General features: G+C 36.8%; 1 protein-coding gene across 2 annotated transcripts in view; it reads left to right on the forward strand.

Annotated features, from left to right (window-relative positions):
- Positions 1 to 23,015, forward strand: part of CAT (catalase) — a 64,411-nt gene that overhangs the window by 13,737 nt on the left and 27,659 nt on the right. The window contains exon 1 of one of the 2 annotated variants that reach the window (XM_058161636.1): positions 17,466 to 17,687. The exons of the other annotated variant lie outside the window; for it this stretch is intronic. Coding sequence (XP_058017619.1) covers positions 17,622 to 17,687 — 66 coding nt within the window. The 5' untranslated portion in view covers positions 17,466 to 17,621. Of the gene's footprint in view, positions 1 to 17,465; positions 17,688 to 23,015 lie in introns of those variants that run through there. 2 annotated transcript variants of the gene reach the window in all.

Here is a 23,015-nt window from a genome sequence, read left to right on the forward strand (position 1 = left end):
ATCATTCCTAATAAAATAATGAATCCATTGTCAAATGACCTATTCAAATAACATGAATGTTCAGATAAAATTGTAAAATAATGTTAGAAGTTAGGAGCTCATTTTCAAAGGTGGCATAGATTGAGAAGAAGCTCTTTAGCCATTGAGTTCAACCTTAATTTAGGAATGCAAAGTGAAGCATCTTGACAAATAGGTTTCCAAATCAGCTCTTAAAAATATATCATAATGTATTAATTTCTTAGGAAATATTTCTGATGTGCAACTTGAAGAATGAGGAATTCAATGAATAATTTAACTTGTCCAGCAGATGGCATTTCATACACAAGAAAGGCACATTATATTTTACATTTACAAATATTTAGTAGCAAATTATTCAGAAGATACCATTTCCCTGTCTTCCTATTAGCACTCTAGGCTAATATTTGAATATAATAGTGTCCTTGTATATAGTATCCAATAAGTGCTTTAAAAATGAATTACTATTTCTGGCTTGTACAAATAGGAACTTAGGCCAAATGCACTTCCTGGTGAAAAATTATGCTAACCTTTAGATCAGGGCTCTCAAACTTGCAGCCCACGGGCTGGATGCGTCACATGCTGACCACACCCACGCCCAGTTTAGCAAAGGGGGGAAAAAAGTCACAATATATCATGTGATGCCGCCGTGATGACGTGAGTTTCACACCCTTGCTCTAGATGTGGTGCCAAATTTCAATCAGTCAACCAACATGAGCACTTGTTCTTATGATCTCGTTTGGTTTAATATCTGTAAGTTTGTTAACCTGGTTTTAGAAAAATAATACGGCTTAAAGTTGTGAATGTGATTTTGAACTATATACCAGAAGTTTGGATTTTAGTGATACAGAAAGAAGGGAGGATTTATTAAGAATGGGATACAGGGAAAAAAAGTGTCACTCAGGTTTTTCAATGTTGAATTGATTGGATGCTTGCTCTCTGCTCGGGAGTATGTGTTTGTATGTGTCTGTGTGTAGGTTTTTTCCCTTACTTATTTTTTATAGCATTATACCAAAACAAAAAAAAGTGTCCACCATTCTCACTTTGGTTCTCCAGTTAATATAGATTGTCACTGACTTTCAAATAAGCAGTGAGGTTTTCAGCTGAAACCTATTTTCTTTTTCCCCTCCTGCTGCAAAGGCTAGCTCAATTGGCTTGACTTCTAGATAAGAAAGCATTAGGTAGATCTAATTATTGGAGCATCTATTAGAGACATAAGTGGGAAATAATTTTGTGTATATTAAGTAGAGAATGAAAGAGAGAGTGTGTCACTCATAGTGTAGGAAAGTTTGGCCTTCCACCATAATGTATATTGGCTTCAGTCTACAATTCATTCAAGGTAGCATTTTCCATATGCTGATAACTCCTGGAAGAATTAATGTGGTTTTAAATTGTGGAAGCAAGTAAGTATCTGAAGCCATGATTTCCAGTATTTTTGTAATTTGTATTTTCATGTCATTTCATTCATAGTAGATAGACTATAATACCAGCCTTAAACCTGTAATGGTTTAAAAGAAAGCAGCTGGACACATATACTGTGCTAAGTTCTTACTTTTATATTTGTGCACTCCTCTCAGGGCTTCATTTTTTTGTAATTTTATTGAAAATTACAATTAGAAGATATAAAAACTAATGCAAAGTACAAAAAAGTAAGAAAAAAAGTGTAGAAAAGAAATAAAAAGAAAAGTTTATAAAGTAATTTGCCCCTCATCACAAATATAAACAATTTTAGTAATTTATCACCCACTCTTAAAATATAACAAATACACTCTTCATCCCATATCTCACCTGTTAACAAAAAACAAAATCTAAAAACCTCATAATTTGTTCTTTATTTGCGGAAGTTCAGAAATTACTACATGTCTATTTTAACCATGATGAAATAAACTAACTCTATATTTGTAAAGGAAAGTGTGGATGACAGAGGGGAAGAGATACTGCCTAGGAAACAATCAAACAAACAAACAAAAGCAGGAGTCCCTGAAGGTTTAAAAGTCAGAGAATTTTTTTTTAGAAAAAAACCCTCCTAATTGACCAGACTGTTGAAACCAGTAGCAGGAAGTTTGTACTTTCGCATTTGCAAAATTCTGTTAATGTAGCCTTGCAATAAAGTAGAATTAGTTCCTCTAACTGTATTTCCTGTATACCTAGAGGGCTGACAATATTCCTTCTATTTTTAACAATCTTGATTTTTAATCCCTTCAAATAATATCCAAAACCTTTATTTCTATTCTTCTTTACTCTTTTCAGAGAATTCTTCATGACTTTAACAAATCTTTTTCGTTCATACAACAAGAAAAAATTATCCAAATCACTCTTCTAGTGATTAGTTTGACACTTGTATGACCCCTTTAAATATGAAGCCATCAACTGGTTTCATTTGTGTAACCAATATATATCATGTTCCATATCCTTTTTGTAACTTGTTGTATTTAAATCCACTTTCAAATCAATTTCAATCTTATCCGGTATAGCTTGTTCTTCTTCTGTGAAATCATTAACACACCATCTATCTATAGTATCAGACATTCTTAATTTCTGAGTCTATTGTTCAAAAATGTCCTTCAGAACATCCATTGCTACAGTATTTTGCTCCATTCTTTGTTAACATGTGGAGTTTAAATATTCTTCTCTTTAATTGTAATTTTTTTTCTATTTCCCCCTATTGTCCACATTGCAAAGTCCTATCCTATCATATTTATTCCTACAAAGAACTCAAACAACTAATTTCCCACAGGAAGGACATTTATAATTAATTTCAAACTTTTATTTCAAATCTCTCTTGTGGCGGAATGTCGTCTGGATTCCCAGGAGGGAGTGCAATCCAAAAGAGCAAAAGTCAGCAAAATTTAGGAATCCTAGGAATTCTCAGAGTATATGTTTAATAGTGTAAATAATCTGCTTTAATTTCGCAAGATTTCTATTTATAGGTGACGAACGATGCAGGAAATTGCTTAAAAGAACCTCAGTGCGTCTTTCTTGTCGTTTGCAGCCTGACACCTCAGGATCTGAAAGTTAAAAAAAGTTATTTTTAACTTTCCAAAATTTGCAAAATTTTTCATCTCAAATATAACGGTCTCAAAAAAGTATTGTCCCAGATGTATACTGCACTGTTGCACCTCATTTTTAGTGATTACAAATACTAACCTTTTATGTTTATCCTTTTCCTTCTTCCTCATCGCTAGGCTGGGTTGTTCCCTTGGAATGATCAACTTCTGAACCTCTACTACTGAGATATTTCTTATTAAGCAGGCTTGCATACATATTCCTGATGTAGTTTAGAGACTGGAAGCATTGTGCTGAATCAATACCAATATGATTGTGTCTATGTCTCTAAAATTGCCCCATCTATTTTTTTTAGATTGCTTTAATTAAAATAAATGAATTGTCATGCAAACTATGACAGCCATTTTGTGAAAGCACAAACAACTGCTATGAAAATTCGAAATGTGTCTCTTGGCACAAAGGGGATGCCCATTCCTGGTTTATTCTGAATAGACTTCAGAAATCAATGAGTTAATATGTGCTTGTTTAGAATAGAATAGAATAGAATAGAATAGAATAGAATAGAATAGAATTCTATTGGCCAAGTATGATTGGACACACAAGGAATTTGTCTTGGTGCATATGCTTTCAGTGTACATAAAAGAAAAGATACGGTCATCAAGGTACAACATTTACAACACAATTGATGGTCAGTATATCAATATAAATCATATAAATTAGAGATTACTGAAGGAATATTAACAGATTTTAGAGAACATGTGTTTCATTTATTTACAGTTTGCTTATTCTAAGTACTTTTTTCACACTTACAAACTTTCAGAAGCATAAAAAGGAAGTCTTTCATAATTTCTGTCACATGTATGACATGTATACCCATGTAACTGCAAAAGCTTGAAGATGCTGAATAAATAGGTGAAATATTTTTTCTATATCTCTAATTTGCTTTTCTTCTGTTACTCATCACATTCTGCCTACAGAGGAAGTCTTTTTTTCTTATGGGATAATTATAGGTAAAAGGTTTATTATCAAAGTGAAACCCAAACTTTGTTAAGCTTAGAAACAAATGCAGACAATTTTAATTATGTGGATTGGGAATGCAGATGAGAAAAATGTCACCCAACTGAATGCTTATCTCAGCCAGTTCAAACAAAATAACTGCATAACGGAGAAGGAATGGTGAAAAATGAGAGGAACAGATGCGGCCCCAGTGAGATTCTACAAATTCCCCAAGATACACAAAATTGAAGTCCCCCTCAGACCAATTGTAGTGCTATGAGATACCCCTACATAAAACCTGCTAAAATGGCTGTCACAACGCTTAAGCTTCCTGACCCAATCCTTGAACAGCACAGTCACATCAGCCACACAATTTCTAACGAAAGTACAATGATTAAATGTGGCTCCTGATAAGATCATGATCTCCTTTGATATAGTGACCCTATTTCCATCCATCCCTCTCCACTTGGCATATGATGTAATAGATAAAAAACAAGAAAAAAAGTACAATACAGATCAGAACAACTTAACCAGGACACATGAAGCTACTTCAATACTTTCAATGCACCTTCTTCACATTCAAAAGCAAAATACATGAACAAATAAAAGGGATATCTGTGGGATCCCCAATATCAGGAGTCACTGCAGAAACAGTCCTGCATGAAGTAGAACACTGTGCATTTCAGAACTACATCCTTACATTCTGGTGCCGCTACGTGAATGACACATCTGTCATCATCATCAAGAGAAATGCACTTAAAAACTTCCATACCATACTGAACTCCATCTTCCCTGACATACAATTAATTTCAAACTTTTATTTCAAATCTCTCTTGTGGCGGAATGTCGTCTGGATTCCCAGGAGGGAGTGTAATCCAAAAGAGCAAAAGTCAGCAAAATTTAGGAATCCTAGGAATTCTCAGAGTATATGTTTAATGGTGTAAATAATCTGCTTTAATTTCGCAAGATTTCTATTTATAGGTGATGAACAATGCAGGAAATTGCTTAAAAGAACCTCAGTGCGTCTTTCTTGTCGTTTGGAGCCTGACACCTCAGGATCTGAAAGTTAAAAAAAGTTATTTTTAACTTTCCAAAATTTGCAAAATTTTTCATCTCAAATATAACGGTCTCAAAAAAGTATTGTCCCAGATGTATACTGCACTGTTGCACCTCATTTTTAGTGATTACAAATACTAACCTTTTATGTTTATCCTTTTCCTTCTTCCTCATCGCTAGGCTGGGTTGTTCCCTTGGAATGATCAACTTCTGAACCTCTACTACTGAGATATTTCTTATTAAGCAGGCTTGCATACATATTCCTGATGTAGTTTAGAGACTGGAAGCATTGTGCTGAATCAATACCAATATGATTGTGTCTATGTCTCTAAAATTGCCCCATCTATTTTTTTTAGATTGCTTTAATTAAAATAAATGAATTGTCATGCAAACTATGACAGCCATTTTGTGAAAGCACAAACAACTGCTATGAAAATTCGAAATGTGTCTCTTGGCACAAAGGGGATGCCCATTCCTGGTTTATTCTGAATAGACTTCAGAAATCAATGAGTTAATATGTGCTTGTTTAGAATAGAATAGAATAGAATAGAATTCTATTGGCCAAGTGTGATTGGACACACAAGGAATTTGTCTTGGTGCATATGCTTTCAGTGTACATAAAAGAAAAGATACGGTCATCAAGGTACAACATTTAAAACACAATTGATGGTCAGTATATCAATATAAATCATAATAAATTAGAGATTGCTGAAGGAATATTAACAGATTTTAGAGAACATGTGTTTCATTTATTTACAGTTTGCTTATTCTAAGTACTTTTTTCACACTTACAAACTTTCAGAAGCATAAAAAGGCAGTCTTTCATAATTTCTGTCACATGTATGACATGTATACCCATGTAACTGCAAAAGCTTGAAGATGCTGAATAAATAGGTGAAATATTTTTTCTATATCTCTAATTTGCTTTTCTTCTGTTACTCATCACATTCTGCCTACAGAGGAAGTCTTTTTTTCTTATGGGATAATTATAGGTAAAAGGTTTATTATCAAAGTGAAACCCAAACTTTGTTAAGCTTAGAAACAAATGCAGACAATTTTAATTATGTGGATTGGGAATGCAGATGAGAAAAATGTCACCCAACTGAATGCTTATCTCAGCCAGTTCAAACAAAATAACTGCATAACGGAGAAGGAATGGTGAAAAATGAGAGGAACAGATGCGGCCCCAGTGAGATTCTACAAATTCCCCAAGATACACAAAATTGGAGTCCCCCTCAGACCAATTGTAGTGCTATGAGATACCCCTACATAAAACCTGCTAAAATGGCTGTCACAACGCTTAAGCTTCCTGACCCAATCCTTGAACAGCACAGTCACATCAGCCACACAATTTCTAACGAAAGTACAATGATTAAATGTGGCTCCTGATAAGATCATGATCTCCTTTGATATAGTGACCCTATTTCCATCCATCCCGCTCCACTTGGCATATGATGTAATAGATAAAAAACAAGAAAAAAAGTACAATACAGATCAGAACAACTTAACCAGGACACATGAAGCTACTTCAATACTTTCAATGCACCTTCTTCACATTCAAAAGCAAAATGCATGAACAAATAAAAGGGATATCTGTGGGATCCCCAATATCAGGAGTCACTGCAGAAACAGTCCTGCATGAAGTAGAACACTGTGCATTTCAGAATTACATCCTTACATTCTGGTGCCGCTACGTGAATGACACATCTGTCATCATCATCAAGAGAAATGCACTTAAAAACTTCCATACCATACTGAACTCCATCTTCCCTGACATACAATTCACAATGGAGGAAGAAGCAACTAAGCAATTGTCATTTTTAGATGTACTTGTCAGTAGACAAGAGGGTGGAAGCCTAGAAACCAGTTTATCGCAAGGCCACAAAAAGAGTTGCATCAGAACACTATATGGCATGGTGAGAACCCACTGTAGTACCCAGAAAGTCAAACAGCTAGAGAGCAGGTACCTACACGAACAATTTAAGCAGAATAGGTACCCACAATCATTCATCACAAGATGTCTGTGGTACACAGTTGGGAGAGAAAAGAAGAAACAAGATACAAGTCCAACCACATGGCACACTCTGCCATACGTCAGAAACATTTCGGAAGTTGTAAACGCAGCTTCCGAGATCTGCAAGTGGGCATCACACACCGCCCAGAGGCTACAATATGAGGACAAATTATGCAAAGATCATTTGGAGATATTTCCAATGTAATTTACCGAATCCCCTTGTGACTTTATAGGACAGAGGGAGAGAAAGCTAACCATCAGATTGCAAAAACACAAGCGTGTGGTCAGACGAGGAGATCCAAACTCATTGGTAGCCTCACACTGCACTGAACAAGGACACACATTTAACTTTTTAGCTACTAAGATTGTTGGACGAGCAGGCACAAAACAGTTAGGGAAGTGACTGAAGCCTGGGAAACAGGCCACTCATCAGTCAACAGGAGTGCTGATTTACCACCAGCCTATCAAGTTCTTGAAAGGTGAGGACTGGGCAGCACAAGCAAATGACAGCTAATGATTTAAAAGCCAGCCATCAGCATACCCCAATCAACATCTAAAAAGCCACTTACAATAAATATCTCACACAGAACAGCATACACTGTGCTAGAGAGAGGTTCCCTGAAGATGGGCTCCAGCACTAGTCCGAAAGTTTGAAAGACAAAACCTGTTGTCTCAGTGACCTATCTATAATGGATCCTGCAACATTATCCTGAGACACACACATTTGCCTTCATTCATGAGAAAAACATATGCCCAAATGATGAAGATGGTGAAAAGGAACAGCATCTACTATCATCTTTCCAATACTAATTTAAACATTTGCTTTTCCTATCTATGCTGGGATGAACGTTCACTACGAAGCAACCATTCCACTTTGTTACTAGGAGGTCAATTAAGGAAATTGAATGTATTAAGGGAGAAGCTTTATGTATTAATACTATTTACTATCAAGTCTTGAAGGTAGTGTTGTTTTATCTCCTTTATACAGACTGCATTCTGAGTCAGTTGTGAATCTGCTTGAGGCAGAAGTAAAAAGAAACATGTCTAGCACGAGATGTGCCATAAAATGAAACTGCTATAATCAGAAGCAACCTGTTGTTGTAAAACAGATATTTGTGACAGATAGCAAGAGAGTTGGCCAGAAGTCACCTAAAATGACTTGCAGTAAATCTTTGTTACTTCACCCTGGCTTCACGCAATCTGAGAAGACACGTGTAGAGCATAGTTGGTTTGCTTTCTGACTGTGAATTGGTACACCCAAACTAGAGCATTCTCATGTTATCATAGCAGATTGTGGATGTAGTCTGACCAACTCAAAATAGGGAGGAACAAAGACTTTTAGGACTCAATCCTAGCATCAGGAAAATAAGCAACTAAACAGAAAAGTGGCAGAAGTTTAATGATTGAACTTTATTTTAGGCTAATAATCATAGATTGCTTCCTGAAATACTAGGTATTTCAGAAAGAGATTCTCTTTCCAGATTTCTTATTTACCACCATTTGGATTTTTATTTAAGAATTAAGCACTTTCCCCTCAAATACATGAACTGCTAGTTATTTTATCTAATATAATTCTACAAATAGTAAATCCAGGACTTGAGTGAAGCCCACGTTCTGATGACTCCATGGATATAATTCCTGTAGTTTCGTTGATAATAATTCAGTAAAAATTTGTAATTGCTTTCAAGATTTCCCAGTCTAGCTTACTGATAGTGACACATCAAAGTACTAACCAATCTCCCCTCCCTTTCCCTCTTCGGCTGGGTATGTCTAGTGACTTGGTGTAACAAGACTTTTCTGACTCAAGCTCAATTTATGAGATTTGCAATCATGATAGCAAATGTAATGGCCTCTCAATGCTATTAAAATAACAATAAATGAAAAATAAAAGTAGTACCTTTTCATTCAACCCAAGAAATGCTATATATAAGCAAGCTTATTAAAGGCCGATGTGTCGGGTACAAGTATATCCACATTTTCTATTAGCATAGTAAGTCTATTTTTAATTATAATCTTATGAAAGAGATTATTATATAACGATAAAAAACCTATGTCTCAATAGTAGAGCATGTGCTTTGTATGGAAAAGATTCCTGGTTCAATCTCTGGCATCTTCAGATAGGGATGCAGTGGTATGTAAATCTCTGATGAGGATGAAGGGCTGCTGGATGATTTATTTGTGAAATATTTACCACAGAAAACATATTTTAGTCTGAGACAAAAAGAAATGATAGCTGTGTACTAATATTTGATTGGTAGTGTGCCATCAAATCTGTGTCAACTCTTACCAACCTCATAAACAGATCTTCTCTGAGATTATCTTTGCCCAAACTGGCCCTTCAGGTCTTCCAAGGATGTACCCATAACTACTGTAATTCAATCCATTCCCCTTACTCCTGTTCATTATCTTGTCTTTCCTTCCAGCTTTTCCAGCATTACAGACCGCTCAAGGGAGCTGGGTCTGTGCATAATGTATTCAAAATATGATAATTGGAGTCCGGTCACTTGTGCTTTGAGCTAAAACTCTGGATTGGTTTCTTCTATGAGCTGATTGTTTGTTTACTTGGCTGCCCACGGTAATCCAAGGAATCTTTTCCAACACCCAAAATTCAAGAGCATCAGTGCTATTTCTAGCCTCCTTTTTCAGAGTTCAGCGCTCATTACCATAGAGTGTCACAGGGAATATAATTGTCTGCACAGTTCTGAATGTTTAGGACATCTGAATCCAAGGTCTTCCCACCAATTTCTAAAATATGACATTTCTTCACTGCTAGTTCTTTTACTGTTGATAGTTGAATCTAAAAAGCAGCATCTATTCACCACTTCAGTTCAGTATCCTTGTTCAGCTCTGATTATTTTGGCTTTCTTTACATTTAAACTTAGCCCATTTTTTTTCATTGTGTTTCTTGACTTTCAGTAGTACAGTTTGCAGATCATTTGCATCTACCAGATGCAACACATGGCCTTCCTACAAAAGCTAACTTGCCCCTCTCTGAGAGATCGTAAGAATGGTACCTGCTTCCAGAATGGCACAAGGCAATCAATTTCTCTAGAAAGAACATGTGAAAGTGAAATGCAATTGTATTTGTATATAAATGTATAAATGTAGCAGCTTTATTTTGCCACGAAGAAATCAAAGTTATAAGCGGAGTTGTTCCTCATTTTTTCTGTATTTAATTACGTAGTTTATTTATCCAATTTATATGTCTGTCCATCAATCCACGAAACTAGGTTGCATATCAAATAAAATAGAAACTCAATGAATTCCATTAAACCCTAAACAAACTCTTACATAAAACTGTATCAAGCTCAGAAAAACATAAAACCACTAATTGCATTGTTTTGCACATCTCTTTATCTTTATGTAGGATGGGTGATTGTAATGTATAAAATAATGTTTTATAAGTACATTTTATAACTAGCATCCAAAACAGAAAAGTCACTTTAAAGTGCTTAAAGTAGAAAGCAGTTTTCTGGACAATTGTATTCTTACAATTCATAATTGTAACTTGTACCTAGTTTTTACTGTCAAGTGCAAGATATTCTATTACTATTTTAATCTATTTGCAATTGTAACACAACACACAATGCTTATTTTAGATAATCAGACTTCTAGTTAAGGAAAAGCTACTGGCATACAAAATATATCTCTTTTTGCTCTATTTATTGTGAGACAGAAAGAAGAACAAATAGGAACACTCTTTCTTTCTCTTTTGCAGAAAACATCAGCAAAAAGAACATAATTCATGGTTGAACTCAAACTTGTTTCTGGGATCTGAGTTTCATTTGCATTGATCTTTCATCTGCTACTAACCTCCCCTTTCTTCCTCTTCTGTGCTTGCCTGGCTAGTTTCAGCTGAAGCTCTAAATAGAATAGAAGAATAAAATAGAATAGAATAGAATAGAATAGAATAGAATAGAATAGAATAGAATAGAATAGAATAGAATAGAATAGAATAGAATAGAATTTATTGGCCAAGTGTGATTGGACACACAAGGAATTTGTCTTGGTGCATATGCTCTCAGTGTACATAAAAGAAAAGATACGTTCATCAAGGTACGACATTTACAACACAATTGATGGTCAATATATCAATATAAATCATAAGGATTGCCAGCAACAAGTTATAGTCATACAGTCATAAGTGGAAAGAGATTGGTGATGGGAACTATGAAACGATTAATAGTAGTGCAGATTCAGTAAATAGTCTGACAGTGTTGAGGAATTATTTGTTTAGCAGAGTGATGGCCTTCGGGAAAAACTGTTCTTGTGTCTAGTTGTTCTGGTGTGCAGTGCTCTATAGCGTCGTTTGAGGGTAGGAGTTGAAACAGTTTATGTCCAGGATGCGAGGGATCTGTAAATATTTTCACGGCCCTCTTCTTGATTCGTGCAGTATACAGGTCCTCAATGGAAGGCAGGTTGGTAGCAATTATTTTTCTGCAGTTCTAATTATCCTCTGAAGTCTGTGTTTTCTTGTTGGGTTGCAGAACCGAACCAGACAGTTATAGAGGTGCAAATGACAGACTCAATAATTCCTCTGTAGAATTGGATCAGCAGCTCCTTGGGCAGTTTGAGGTTACTGAGTTGGCATAGAAAGAACATTCTTTGTTGTCCTTTTTTAATGATGTTTTTGATGTTAGCTGTCCATTTGAGATCTTGCGATATGATAGAACCTAGAAATTTGAAGGTTTCTACTGTTGATACTGTGTTGTCAAGTATTGTGAGAGGTGGAAGTATGGAAGGGTTTCTCCTAAAGTCTACCACCATTTCTACGGTTTTGAGTGTGTTCAGTTCCAGATTGTTTTGGTTGCACCACAAGGCTAGTCGTTCGACCTCTCGTCTATATGCGGATTCATCATTGTCTCGAATGAGACCAATCACTGTTGTGTCATCTGCGAACTTCAGTAGCTTAACAGATGGATCATTGGAGATGCAGTCATTGGTATACAGAGAGAAGTGGGGAGAGCACACAGCCTTGGGGGGCCCCTGTGCTAATTGTACAGGTATTTGATGTGATCTTGCTTAGCTTCACCTGCTGCTTCCTGTTTGTTAGGAAGCTTGTGATCCACTTACAAGTCTGTTCCGGTACCTGTAGCTGGTTTAGCTTAGTTAGAAGAATGTCTGGAATGATGGTATTGAATGCTGAACTAAAGTCTACAAAAAGGACCCTTGCATAGGTCTTTGGAGACTCAAGATGTTGTAGGATGTAGTGCAGAGCCATATTAACAGCATCATCTGTTGATCTATTTGCTCGGTATGCAAATTGCAAGGGGTCTAACAGCAGATCCGTGATGGTTTTCAGGTAGGAAAGCACTAGCCTTTCAAAGGTTTTCATGACTACAGATGTTAAAGCAACTGGTCTGTAGTCATTCAGTTCCTTGATGGTGGGCTTCTTCGGCACTGGGATGATGGTGGAGCGTTTGAAGCAAGAAGGAACATAACACATCTCTAGTGATTTATTGAAAATATGGGTGAAGATGGGGGCCAATTGGTCAGCACAGACTTTTAAGCAAGAAGGAGTTATCTTGTCTGGGCCTGGAGCTTTTCCTGGCTTTTGTCTGTGAAATAGGTCCTGCACTTCCTTTTCTGTGATCACTAGGGGTTGTGAACCCAATGAAATGGGGTCAGTTGTAGGAGGCTTGGCTGTTGTTGGTGTGTCTGAGATGGGGGTTGTGGAGATAGGTGGCTGTAGTTTCCTTTCAAACCTGCAGTAAAACTCATTCAGGTCATCTGCCAGTTGTTGATTACCTTCAGCCTGGGAAGGAGGTTTGCCATAGCCGGTGATATTTTTAAGAGTTTTCCACATGTTTGCTGGTTCATTTGCTGAAAACTGATTCTTTATTCTTCTTTTATTTTCAAATAAAATCATAGGTAAGATATGGTTCACAAAATAACTAGCGTTGATGATGGGTTATATAACAAATCACATGTTTTCCTCCTGGACCACATATAAGGGATAAAATTATCTGGGCTTTCCTCAGCCATATCCATGTTAATATTTAAAATCATCCTTACACTAGATAAGTACTATTACCACAACTTCTCCTTTTCAAAGAAACATTAGAAATGAAAGGCATGAATCAAAGATGAAAAGATTATGAAAACATGAAATGTACTGCCTTTTTGAATTCTGACAAAAAAATTTTTTTGCACCACTATGAAAATAATTTGCCTTTTTTTTTTTTAAACCTGGGATGCATTATGTACTGTGTACTTGTATTCTTGACAACTGATGGTGTAGTTTACCCAGGAAACTATAAAGTCTCATCCGATTAGAACGAACAAATTTTAAAAACTGAATTCTAATTAATTAGCACTGGAGTATTATATGCTTCTTAAGGAAAAGGAGATCTAATTCCCTCTTGAATTTTTTAAATCAACTTGGAGAAGTATGTTTCAATGTCCAAAATAATTTCAGTTTAAAAGTAAATCTGACATAGAATTTAATTCAAAATGAAAACATTGTTGGACTAAACCTTAATATAATTTATACCCCTTCCAACACTGATTCTTTTGTGTAAAAAGTTCATATTTCAGTTTCATGTGATCTTTTTTAACTGATTCTCAGTTGTGACTCAATCTATTTTATAATTTTATGTGATGAATTGTACTGTGTTTGCCAAGGTTCTTGATATTTATCCTTGCTTAAACCTTGTGATTTTATTCATTTAAAGTAATGTAAACAACTATTTATGTATTTATGTCTTATGATTTTAAATGGTTTTAAAAATTTTGGCCATGTTATAATATTTCTTTTTAATTTCTTTTTAATGTTTATATATTGTATTTTTACTAGGCTGTACACCGCCCTGAGTCCTTTGGGAGAAGGGCGGTATAAAAATTGAAATAAATAAATAAATAAATAAATAAATAAATAAACTAGCTGAATACCCGTGCTCTGCTGCAAAACTATGTGATCGGGATAAATCAACACTTAGAGTTTAAAAATTAATGAGTAGTTATGATCGGCCTCTCCTCTCTCCTTCTCTCCCTCAGGCTAGCCCAGTGGTAGTCAACCTGGTCCCTACCGCCCATTAGTGGGCGTTCCAGCTTTCATGGTGGGCGGTAGAGGTTTTGTCCGATACTGAAGCACTTTCCTTTTTTAAAAAATTTAATTGACTTTTAAAAAAATTTTCATAGCATTATTTAAAACATTTTCATTAGGTTTTCATAAAATTCCCCGTGACAATTTAAATTTCTGAAAATATACTATTTGTATCGCCTGTGCATAAGTTTAGTTCACGTTACGTAAGTGAAACTAAATGGCGCTATAGTGCAACTGCAAACAAAAGAGCCTCATCCCAGAATAGCTTGCGCATCTCCCCCCACACCACCCAGCTGTAACAGACAAGCAAAGCTGGTAGCCGGCGCTCCCCCCAAACCCAATCCACGATGTGTGAGAGGCATGCGTAGACGATGATACACGGCGCATTATTGTGGAACTGGTGGGCGGTTAGAAAATTTTACTACTTACTACTTACAAATGTGGGCGGTAGGTATAAAAAGGTTGACTACCCCTGGGCTAGCCACATAGATCCTATTCTCTCCCCATTCCCTCAGGCTTGGCCCCATAGAAGCCTCTTCCCTTTTCTCGTTCAGGCTTGCCTCACAGAAGCCTCTCCTATCCTATCCCCTTCTCTCCATGAGGCTTGCCCCACAGAAGCCTGTCCTATGCTTTCCCATTCTCTCCAGTTATTTTCAAGTTGGGAGGAGGAGTAGAATGTCTTAACTAATTAGCAGCAGAGCATGTTATAATAATATAGGAAATACTAATGTTCTGATGGTCATTTCGAAAAATCCTTTCTTAGTGAGCACCTAGAAGCCAAGAGGAACATGTATGGCAAATTTCAAGTTTGTAGGCTTTACAGTTCTGGAGATTTCGTGATTAGTGCGTGAGTGGTTTTCATTTATATATAGATGACAACCAAAACTTCTTTGACAATTGTTCTGATTTTAGATAAGAAATGTGTAGTCATTTGTGCTTTATGTTTTTGGTTTTTAAATTTACTTTCTATTTGTGTTTATATACTTTCTCTAAAAAGTCAAAGAAAATCCAGTTTGAGCTAGTGGGTAAGGTGATGGCTTAGGAATTAGCAGATTGTGATTTCTAGTCCTATTTATAGGCCTGAAAGCTGGTTGGATGACTCTACTTGCTCAGTTACTTGCTCAGCTCAAACTCTTGGGTTGAGGGTTATTGTGGGGAAAATAGGAGAAAGAATATTAGGAATGTATATCACCTTGAGTTGTTTATAAACAATAAGAAAAAGTAGAATCCAAATCAAATAATGAAAGGAAAAAAGTCATTTGAGTTGAGCTGACCTCCTGGGGACTTCACTAATTTAAGACAGAATTAAAATGGTGGCAGACCGGAACAAAAATCAATTCACTTACTGCAGAACAGTAATGTAGTAGCTGGTTTACAGGTATTCCAGATCTTGTGCTGGACAGAAATGCTTTTTCCCAAGCAAACAGACCAGTGTTCTAACTGCACATTATTACTAGTACTATCAATAGTAAACTACTGAGAGTTGGTCTGTGCTGGCACCCCAGTGTAAGAGTAGGAATATAGCAACCTCTTGAATATAGCCTTGCTTGGATATGGAACCATGCTCTCCTTTTAGTCTATGGGAAGTTTGGTAACACCTATATGAGATCAGTCTCTTCTATCCTACTTTCAGCTGCCTCCTCCTCAGGAACTGGCTGCATACAATCAGTGGAGGGGCATGGATTTGAGGGTCCTACCATTATTGCTTCTTATATAGATTCCTACAGTAGTCAGGCCTACTGTACATTTGTCTGATAGTCTTCCCCAAAGCCAAGGATATGGCTTTCTAGCAGTGGTGAAATCCAGATTTTTTTACCACCGGTTTGGTGGGCATTGTAGGGGAAGGATACTGCAAAATCTCCATTTCCACCCCACTCCAGGGGAAGGATACTGCAAAATCCCCATTCTCTCCCCACTCCTGGGGGAAGGATATTGCAAAATCTCCATTCCCATCCCACTCTGGGCAGCCAGCCAGAGATAGTATTTGCCGATTCTCCGAACTACTCAAAATTTCCGCTACCAGTTCTCCAGAACCTGCTGGATTTCACCCCTGCTTTCTAGGGCTTTGTGCATCCTGAGCAGGATTTAGAAAGCACTGAAATCTGAAGCACAAGCTCCTTCTCCTCTTGAGCTGTAAGGAGCAGGAATGGAAATCCTTGCTTAGTTTCCTAATAGTGCTGTAAATCATATTCCGTTCTTCCCCCCTTACACCTAGTTCATGAAACAAGTGGCACAGAGTATATATTTGGAGACAGTGAGTTGTCATTAATGTTGCCTCGATTTCTTACCTTCTGTGGACAGCACAGCAAGGATCCTTACGTTGCTGAAAGAGAAGGATAGAGTATCCCAGAAGCAGACTGAGAGAAACTTCTTTGCAAGCATATTTAGATCAGAAAATCATAACTTCTTGTTGCTGTTCCTCTCAGTGGGGTTCAGGTGGGAGGGAGGGGAGGGAGATAGATCAGACAGACAGGCAGACATAGATATTGATTTGATTGATTTTGGTACTCTGGGCAGTGAAGTTTGAATTCCACCAAGATGGGAAACAAATATTTATTTTATTTTATTTATTTATTTTTTGTCAAACACAACAGTATATGTAAGTATAAGCATGAAATAATCATACGAATTGGATACAATCAAAGGGAACATTAGGAACATTAGAACAATTGGATACAATCAAAGGGAACATTAGGACAGGTAGGCGTGCTGGTGCTCTTATGCACGCCCCTTACAGACCTCTTAGGAATGGGGTGAGGTCAATAGTAGATAGTCTTTTTTTTTTTAATTTGGTCATAACAATATATATAAGCATTAACATGAAATAACTATATAATATATAAGAATATATATGAGCGCAAGTATGTAATAACGATATTAATTGGATATAATGAAGAGGAACAATAGGATAGGGAACGGTAGGCACCTTTGTGCTCTTATGCACGCCCCTTATAGACCTCTTAGGAATGGGGTGGTTAAGTCTTTGGTTAAAGCTTTGGGGATTTTGGGAAGAGACCACAGACGCTACCTTGCACGTTTTATCTGACAAATTTAAATAATTACGTGGTCCCACCACATTGGTCGTTTTGGCAGCTCCTTCTTTCTCCATCCCTTCCGACCGTTTCTCAGGCCCACAACCTGGCCAGCTGCCCTGTCTCCCCAGTGTTGTTTTGCAAAGCAGAAAAGAATATCTGTTATCCAGACTCCCTCTTCCACCCAATAAGCATCAGAGAAAGAGCTTTATGATGGGGGGCCCTTAACCAATGAAGAAAAGGAGGGGCGGGACCACAGGAGCGGGGGCGTTGAACTTTCGGCAGCTGGCTTTATTAGGCGGTTGCTGCCTAGTGGCAGCCGGAGCGATTGGAACGTTGCAGTTTTGGGGAGTCGCTCCCTTTTTTCCCCCCCCCGCAATAAAGATCTTTGACAGAAGCGCTCCCCGGCCGACAGCGTCCCGTCTCTCTTTAGGTCGGGGTCTCCGAGTCTCCCAAAATGGCCGGCCATCGAGATTACGCTAAGGAGCAGTTGAAGCGCTGGCAACAGCAGCGGGGCTCGCAGGTACCGACGGGGGTCCCCACCCACCCACCTAGTCCCGGCAGAGTCTGTTTCCGGCGTCCCCGGGAAAATCTGCCGGGCAGCGCATCCGGGGAGTGGGGCGAGGATACCCATCTGGAATAGCGTCATGTAATACAGTATATTGTTAGTGGAGTAGAGAAACGTCTTTTGTGTTTTTTTTAATGGGTGAACGGATAGGCGAAAAAACAACAACGGACTGGAGATGTGCAAGTTAATAACTGGGAAGAGGGAACTGCAGCAGGTGTACTTCGGTCTCCGCGAGGAAAGTAGACTGAGCTATATGGAATAGTTTCAGAAATAATTTCTCCTAGGTGTAATGGGGATCGGTCCAAAATGTGATCTGGTTGCGTTATTCTACATTAGGGCGTGTCAAATTTTTCAACTTTTATTAGAAATCGTTGGAAATTTAAATTTCCAAACATTAGGGATGCTCAAAGGTTGTGACAAGACTTGGGGATAGTAAAGATATTTTGGGTACTTGAATATACTTTAGATGTGCTTGGTGAGTAACTACACAAACGTAACTTTTTAACGTTTTGTTTGTTTTATTTGCATCTCTCTCTTTCTCTCTCTCTCTCTCTCTTGCCAACAGCTAAGCAGTTTGTTATTTGGGTACTAAGTTCAATTTCAGCAAAAAAATATCAAGTAGATAAAGATTGACCAAAGAATAGTGCAATAGTGTGTTGGAAGAACTCTGGAAAAAAGTGGCACTTTGTACTTTACTTGCAAATTAGTCTAACATAGCTAATGTCTATATTTGAGGAACTGGATTTACCCTGATAACAGTAGTTACATTATCAGTGGTACTCACGTTGTCCTGGTTTAATGACTTACTCTATTTTGTGACAGTAAAAGGAAGGAAAAAACTTTCAGCATCTATCATAGTCTGTCAAATATGATATGCAATCTGTAACACCTTAAAAGGAAAAGTTCCTGGTAAAAATCTATCCACACTAAAGCTTTTTGAAGCTTATCTTTAAATGAAATAAATTTATACTTAACTTGATCACTGGTATCCGTTGGATTGAACAAACTTAAAGAAGAATTGGTATACTCTTGCAGAACTGTTGACAGTTTACTAAGGCTAGTTAGTAATTTAAATCAGGTCATTGCTTCAGTTATCAGAAAAGATCTACACAGGCTTGAATGCTTGCTTCTCTCCTACTCACAGTTTCTCTTTCATTACTCACCTTTGTCAGCTTTCAAAATAGATATGGGTGGGTTCACATTTTGAGCTAAGACATAATAGAGCTGGTTTGTAATTTAGCATTGTGAACCAACCATCTCAGATTATTCAAGATTTATTGTGTAGTGTGATATCTGAATGCATCTTATTCCACAGATTATGTGGAATTATATAACAGATTAACATGATTTATGGCATTGTCTGGATCTATCTTGTACTTTATCCTTCACTTTCTAAGTTGATTGCAAATCTCAATATGTTTCATTCTGACTTGAAATATATTTTTCAATTTTGAATTTAGAATAGAGAAGTAGGGAATAACAGTTTATTTGTGGTCCTTTGCGTTATACTTTTGAGAATTGCTAAAAGTATGAATGCAATTAGTAATTATTGTTTTATTGCAATAAACTACAAGCATAAATATAGCTAGGGAATACTCAAGATGATAGCCAACTGTTTTTATTGTTCTGTTTTATTTTTCCCTTTTATTAACCAGGAAAATGACAAATGATGAGATACTAATTGTTTATTTTAGGCTATTTTCTGTAATAGAATGAAAACTGTTAAGGTTGATTTAATCATTTGAATGTATTTGTTTACTAAATTGAAAGTTATATTCCCTTCATCATCTTTCAAAGGAACCTTGATACATAATTAACAGATTTAACCTGGATAACAAGCAGATGATTCTTCAGCTTAAACATTATTTAATATTTTTTATATTTCTAACTCAACTGTATGAAAGATGGCTGTGTATAGCAGTACATGATTGATCTTCAGTTTGTATGATAAATTTCCTTTGCTGTACACTCCTTCGCTCCCTTCCTAGCCTGCAACCTGCAAAGTAGATCTGGAGTATGTGCAAAAAGTAGAGGTTTGGAGGATAATCCAGTCTGTCAAAGTTAACTTTCTAAATCTGATAAAAATAATTAGATACATCCTAGGAAGACGTACAGTATTATTAAATGTTTCAATTCAGGAAAGATTCAAATTTATTTCAAGTGTTGCTTCTATCTAGTAAAACTACAGTAATTGCTTCAGCACGTAGAATTTTAATATGAGTTCATTTTGAAGATTAATTTACATGTTGAGGTGAAATGCATTATTGTGACTAGCACTCTTGACCTGCTTCCACTTATCTATCCTCCTTGACAAATGATAAAACAGGAGACTAAGCAATTTGTAGGGATTAATTCCATCTCTTGGCTCTGTCCTATCAGAAAATCTTCCACAAATCCTTTTGAAACACCAGGGGAAATCCTAGCAGTTAGAGTACAGGTAGCCCAAAATTTCTTTTGTTAAGTGAGACATTTGTTAAGTGAGTTTTGCCCCTTTTTATGACCTTTCTTGCCTCAGTTGTTAAGTGTATCACTGAAGTTGATAATTTAGTAACCTGGTTAAGAGTGGCTATCTTTTACAAAAAGTCACTGAATCTAAAAAATATTCAAGTTGCACATAAACTTTCTCTTCCTGAAACTATTGTATGCGACCTGTCCCTTAACATCACACTTCGATTCTTACTATGCTACAGAGCCCCTGACTACAACATCGCTCATGCAAACATGTTAACCACACTGCTAACATGGGCTACCTCTTTCCTATATCCTCTCATCTTCCTGGGTGACCTTAATCTACTTTTTATTAACTGGATAACAAATGAATGTACAACTGAAGCCATCCATACTACACTATACAACGCTGTTACAAACCTAGGTCTTGAACAGCTAGTAACTAACAATACAAGACTCAACAACTGCCTTGACCTCATCTTCTGCAACAACACAAACTTAATTTATGGACTACAAATAAAAGAACCCTTTTCCAACAGCGATCACAGTATGATAGACTTTTGTCTCAATATACGCCCTCACATAAATCGTCATAATAATAGTATTCCAAACTACAATTTCAAAAAAGCCAACTATGACCTTATAAACAACGACCTCTAATCTCTTGACTGGCAAAATCTTTTCTCAACCTGTATCACTGCTGAAGACTACTATAGAATTTTCCTGCTTGAAGTCAATAGAGTCATTAAACTTTACATACCACAAACCACCACCACCAAAAAAAAAAAAATTACCCATATCAATAAAAAAGCTTCAATCAAAAAAAAAATCCCTCTGGAGAAGAAACAAAAAGGACTATATAGCAAATTTTAAAAACCACTACAGAAATATATGCAACCAAATAAAAACTGAATTCACCAATTACCACACCAAGCAAGAAGACCTTCTGCGCACAAATTCCAATCGTGCTTTTTATAATTTTGTGAACAACAAACTTAAAGACTCGAGATCCATCCCACCACTAAAAGAATCTAACGGAAAAGAATATAATGATGAAACAGTTAAAGCAAACCTCTTTAACACAGTCTTTGGCTCAGTCTTTGTTAACAGTAATGGCTCATACCGACATTCCCCAATCGTACCAACAATGAGTACAACGACCTAACACATATAGACTTCACTGAAGATAAAGTTGAAAAAGCTCTTCGCAAACTGAAACCATCCCTATCTATTGGATCTGATGGACTATGTGCATACTTCTTTAAAAAAAACTTTCCACTAATATTGCAGAACCCCTAAGCATAATCTTTGAAAAAATTTTCACGACCAGTTCCCTTCCCAAACTTTGGTCACTAGCCATGGTCATCCCTGTCTTCAAAAAAGGAGATCCCAGCCTAGTTGAAAATTACAGACCAATCTCTCTATGCTGCGTCACCTGCAAAGTAATGGAATCTGTCATCGACCAATCCATTACCCTCCACCTAGAAACAAACAATCTACTCTCTAATAAACAATTTAGTTTCAGAAAAAAATTATCATGTAACTTACAACTTCTTCACTACAAAAACATATGGACTACAAATCTTGATCAGGGCAAAGCAATAGATGCAATCTACATAGACTTCTGTAAAGCTTTTGACTCAGTAGTACATGATAAACTTCTCTTAAAACTAAAATCCTATGGCATTTCAGGACCCCTCCACAATTGGATAACAGCTTTCCTGTCAAACAGACAAGTGGTCAAAATTGGCAGTGCTCTTATCAAATCCTGTTCCTGTCAAAAATGGCGTTCCCCAAGGCAGGGTTCTTGGACCAACACTCTTCATATTATACATTAATGATCTCTGTGACCATATTACAAGTAATTGTGTTCACTTTGCTGACGATGTCCATGTCAAACTATTTAACACCACCAACAATACAACTACCCTTCAAAAAGACCTTGACTTTTTATCTGAATGGTCTAAAACTTGGCAACTCCAAATCTCAACCAGCAAATGCTCAGTCTTACATATTGGAAAAAAGAACCTAAACACTAAGTACAAGCTTGATGGACATTATCTTACAGATGACCCCCACTCTGTTAAAGACCTTGGAGTTTTCATATCAAATGTTCTAAGTGCCAAAGCCCACTGCAACTACATCGCAAAAAAGGCTTTAAGAGTTGTAAACCTAATCTTGCGTAGCAGCTTCTCCAAAAACACCACACTACTAACCAGAGCATATAAAACATTTGCTAGACCAATTCTTGAATACAGCTCGACTGTCTGGAACCCATACCACATTTCAGACATCAATACAATTGAACGTGTCCAGAAATATTTTACAGGAAGAGTTCTCCACTCCTCTGAATACAACAAAATACCTTATGCCAACAGACTTGAAATCCTGGGTTTAGAAAATTTAGAACTACGCCGCCTTCGACATGACCTGAGTTTAACTCATAGAATCATCTATTACAATGTCCTTCCTGTTGAAGACTACTTCAGCTTCAATTGCAACAATATACGAGCACACAATAGATTTAAACTCAATGTTAACCGTTTCAGTCTTGATTGCAGAAAATATGACTTCGGTAAAAGAGTTATTAGTGCTTGGAACACATACCTGACTCTGTGGTCTCGCCTCAAAATCCCAAAAGCTTCAATCAAAAACTGTCTACTATTGACTTCACCCCATTTCTAAGAGGTGTGTAAGGGGCGTGCATAAGAGCACAAGCGTGCCTACCGTTCCTATCCTATTGTTTCCTTTCGTTATATCCAATTAATATAGTTATTACCTACTCATACTTACATATATATGCTTATATATTGTATAGTTTATCTGTTTGATAAA

Source organism: Ahaetulla prasina, chromosome 1 (genome assembly GCF_028640845.1).
Source record: "Ahaetulla prasina isolate Xishuangbanna chromosome 1, ASM2864084v1, whole genome shotgun sequence".
Classification (NCBI taxonomy): domain Eukaryota; kingdom Metazoa; phylum Chordata; class Lepidosauria; order Squamata; family Colubridae; genus Ahaetulla; species Ahaetulla prasina.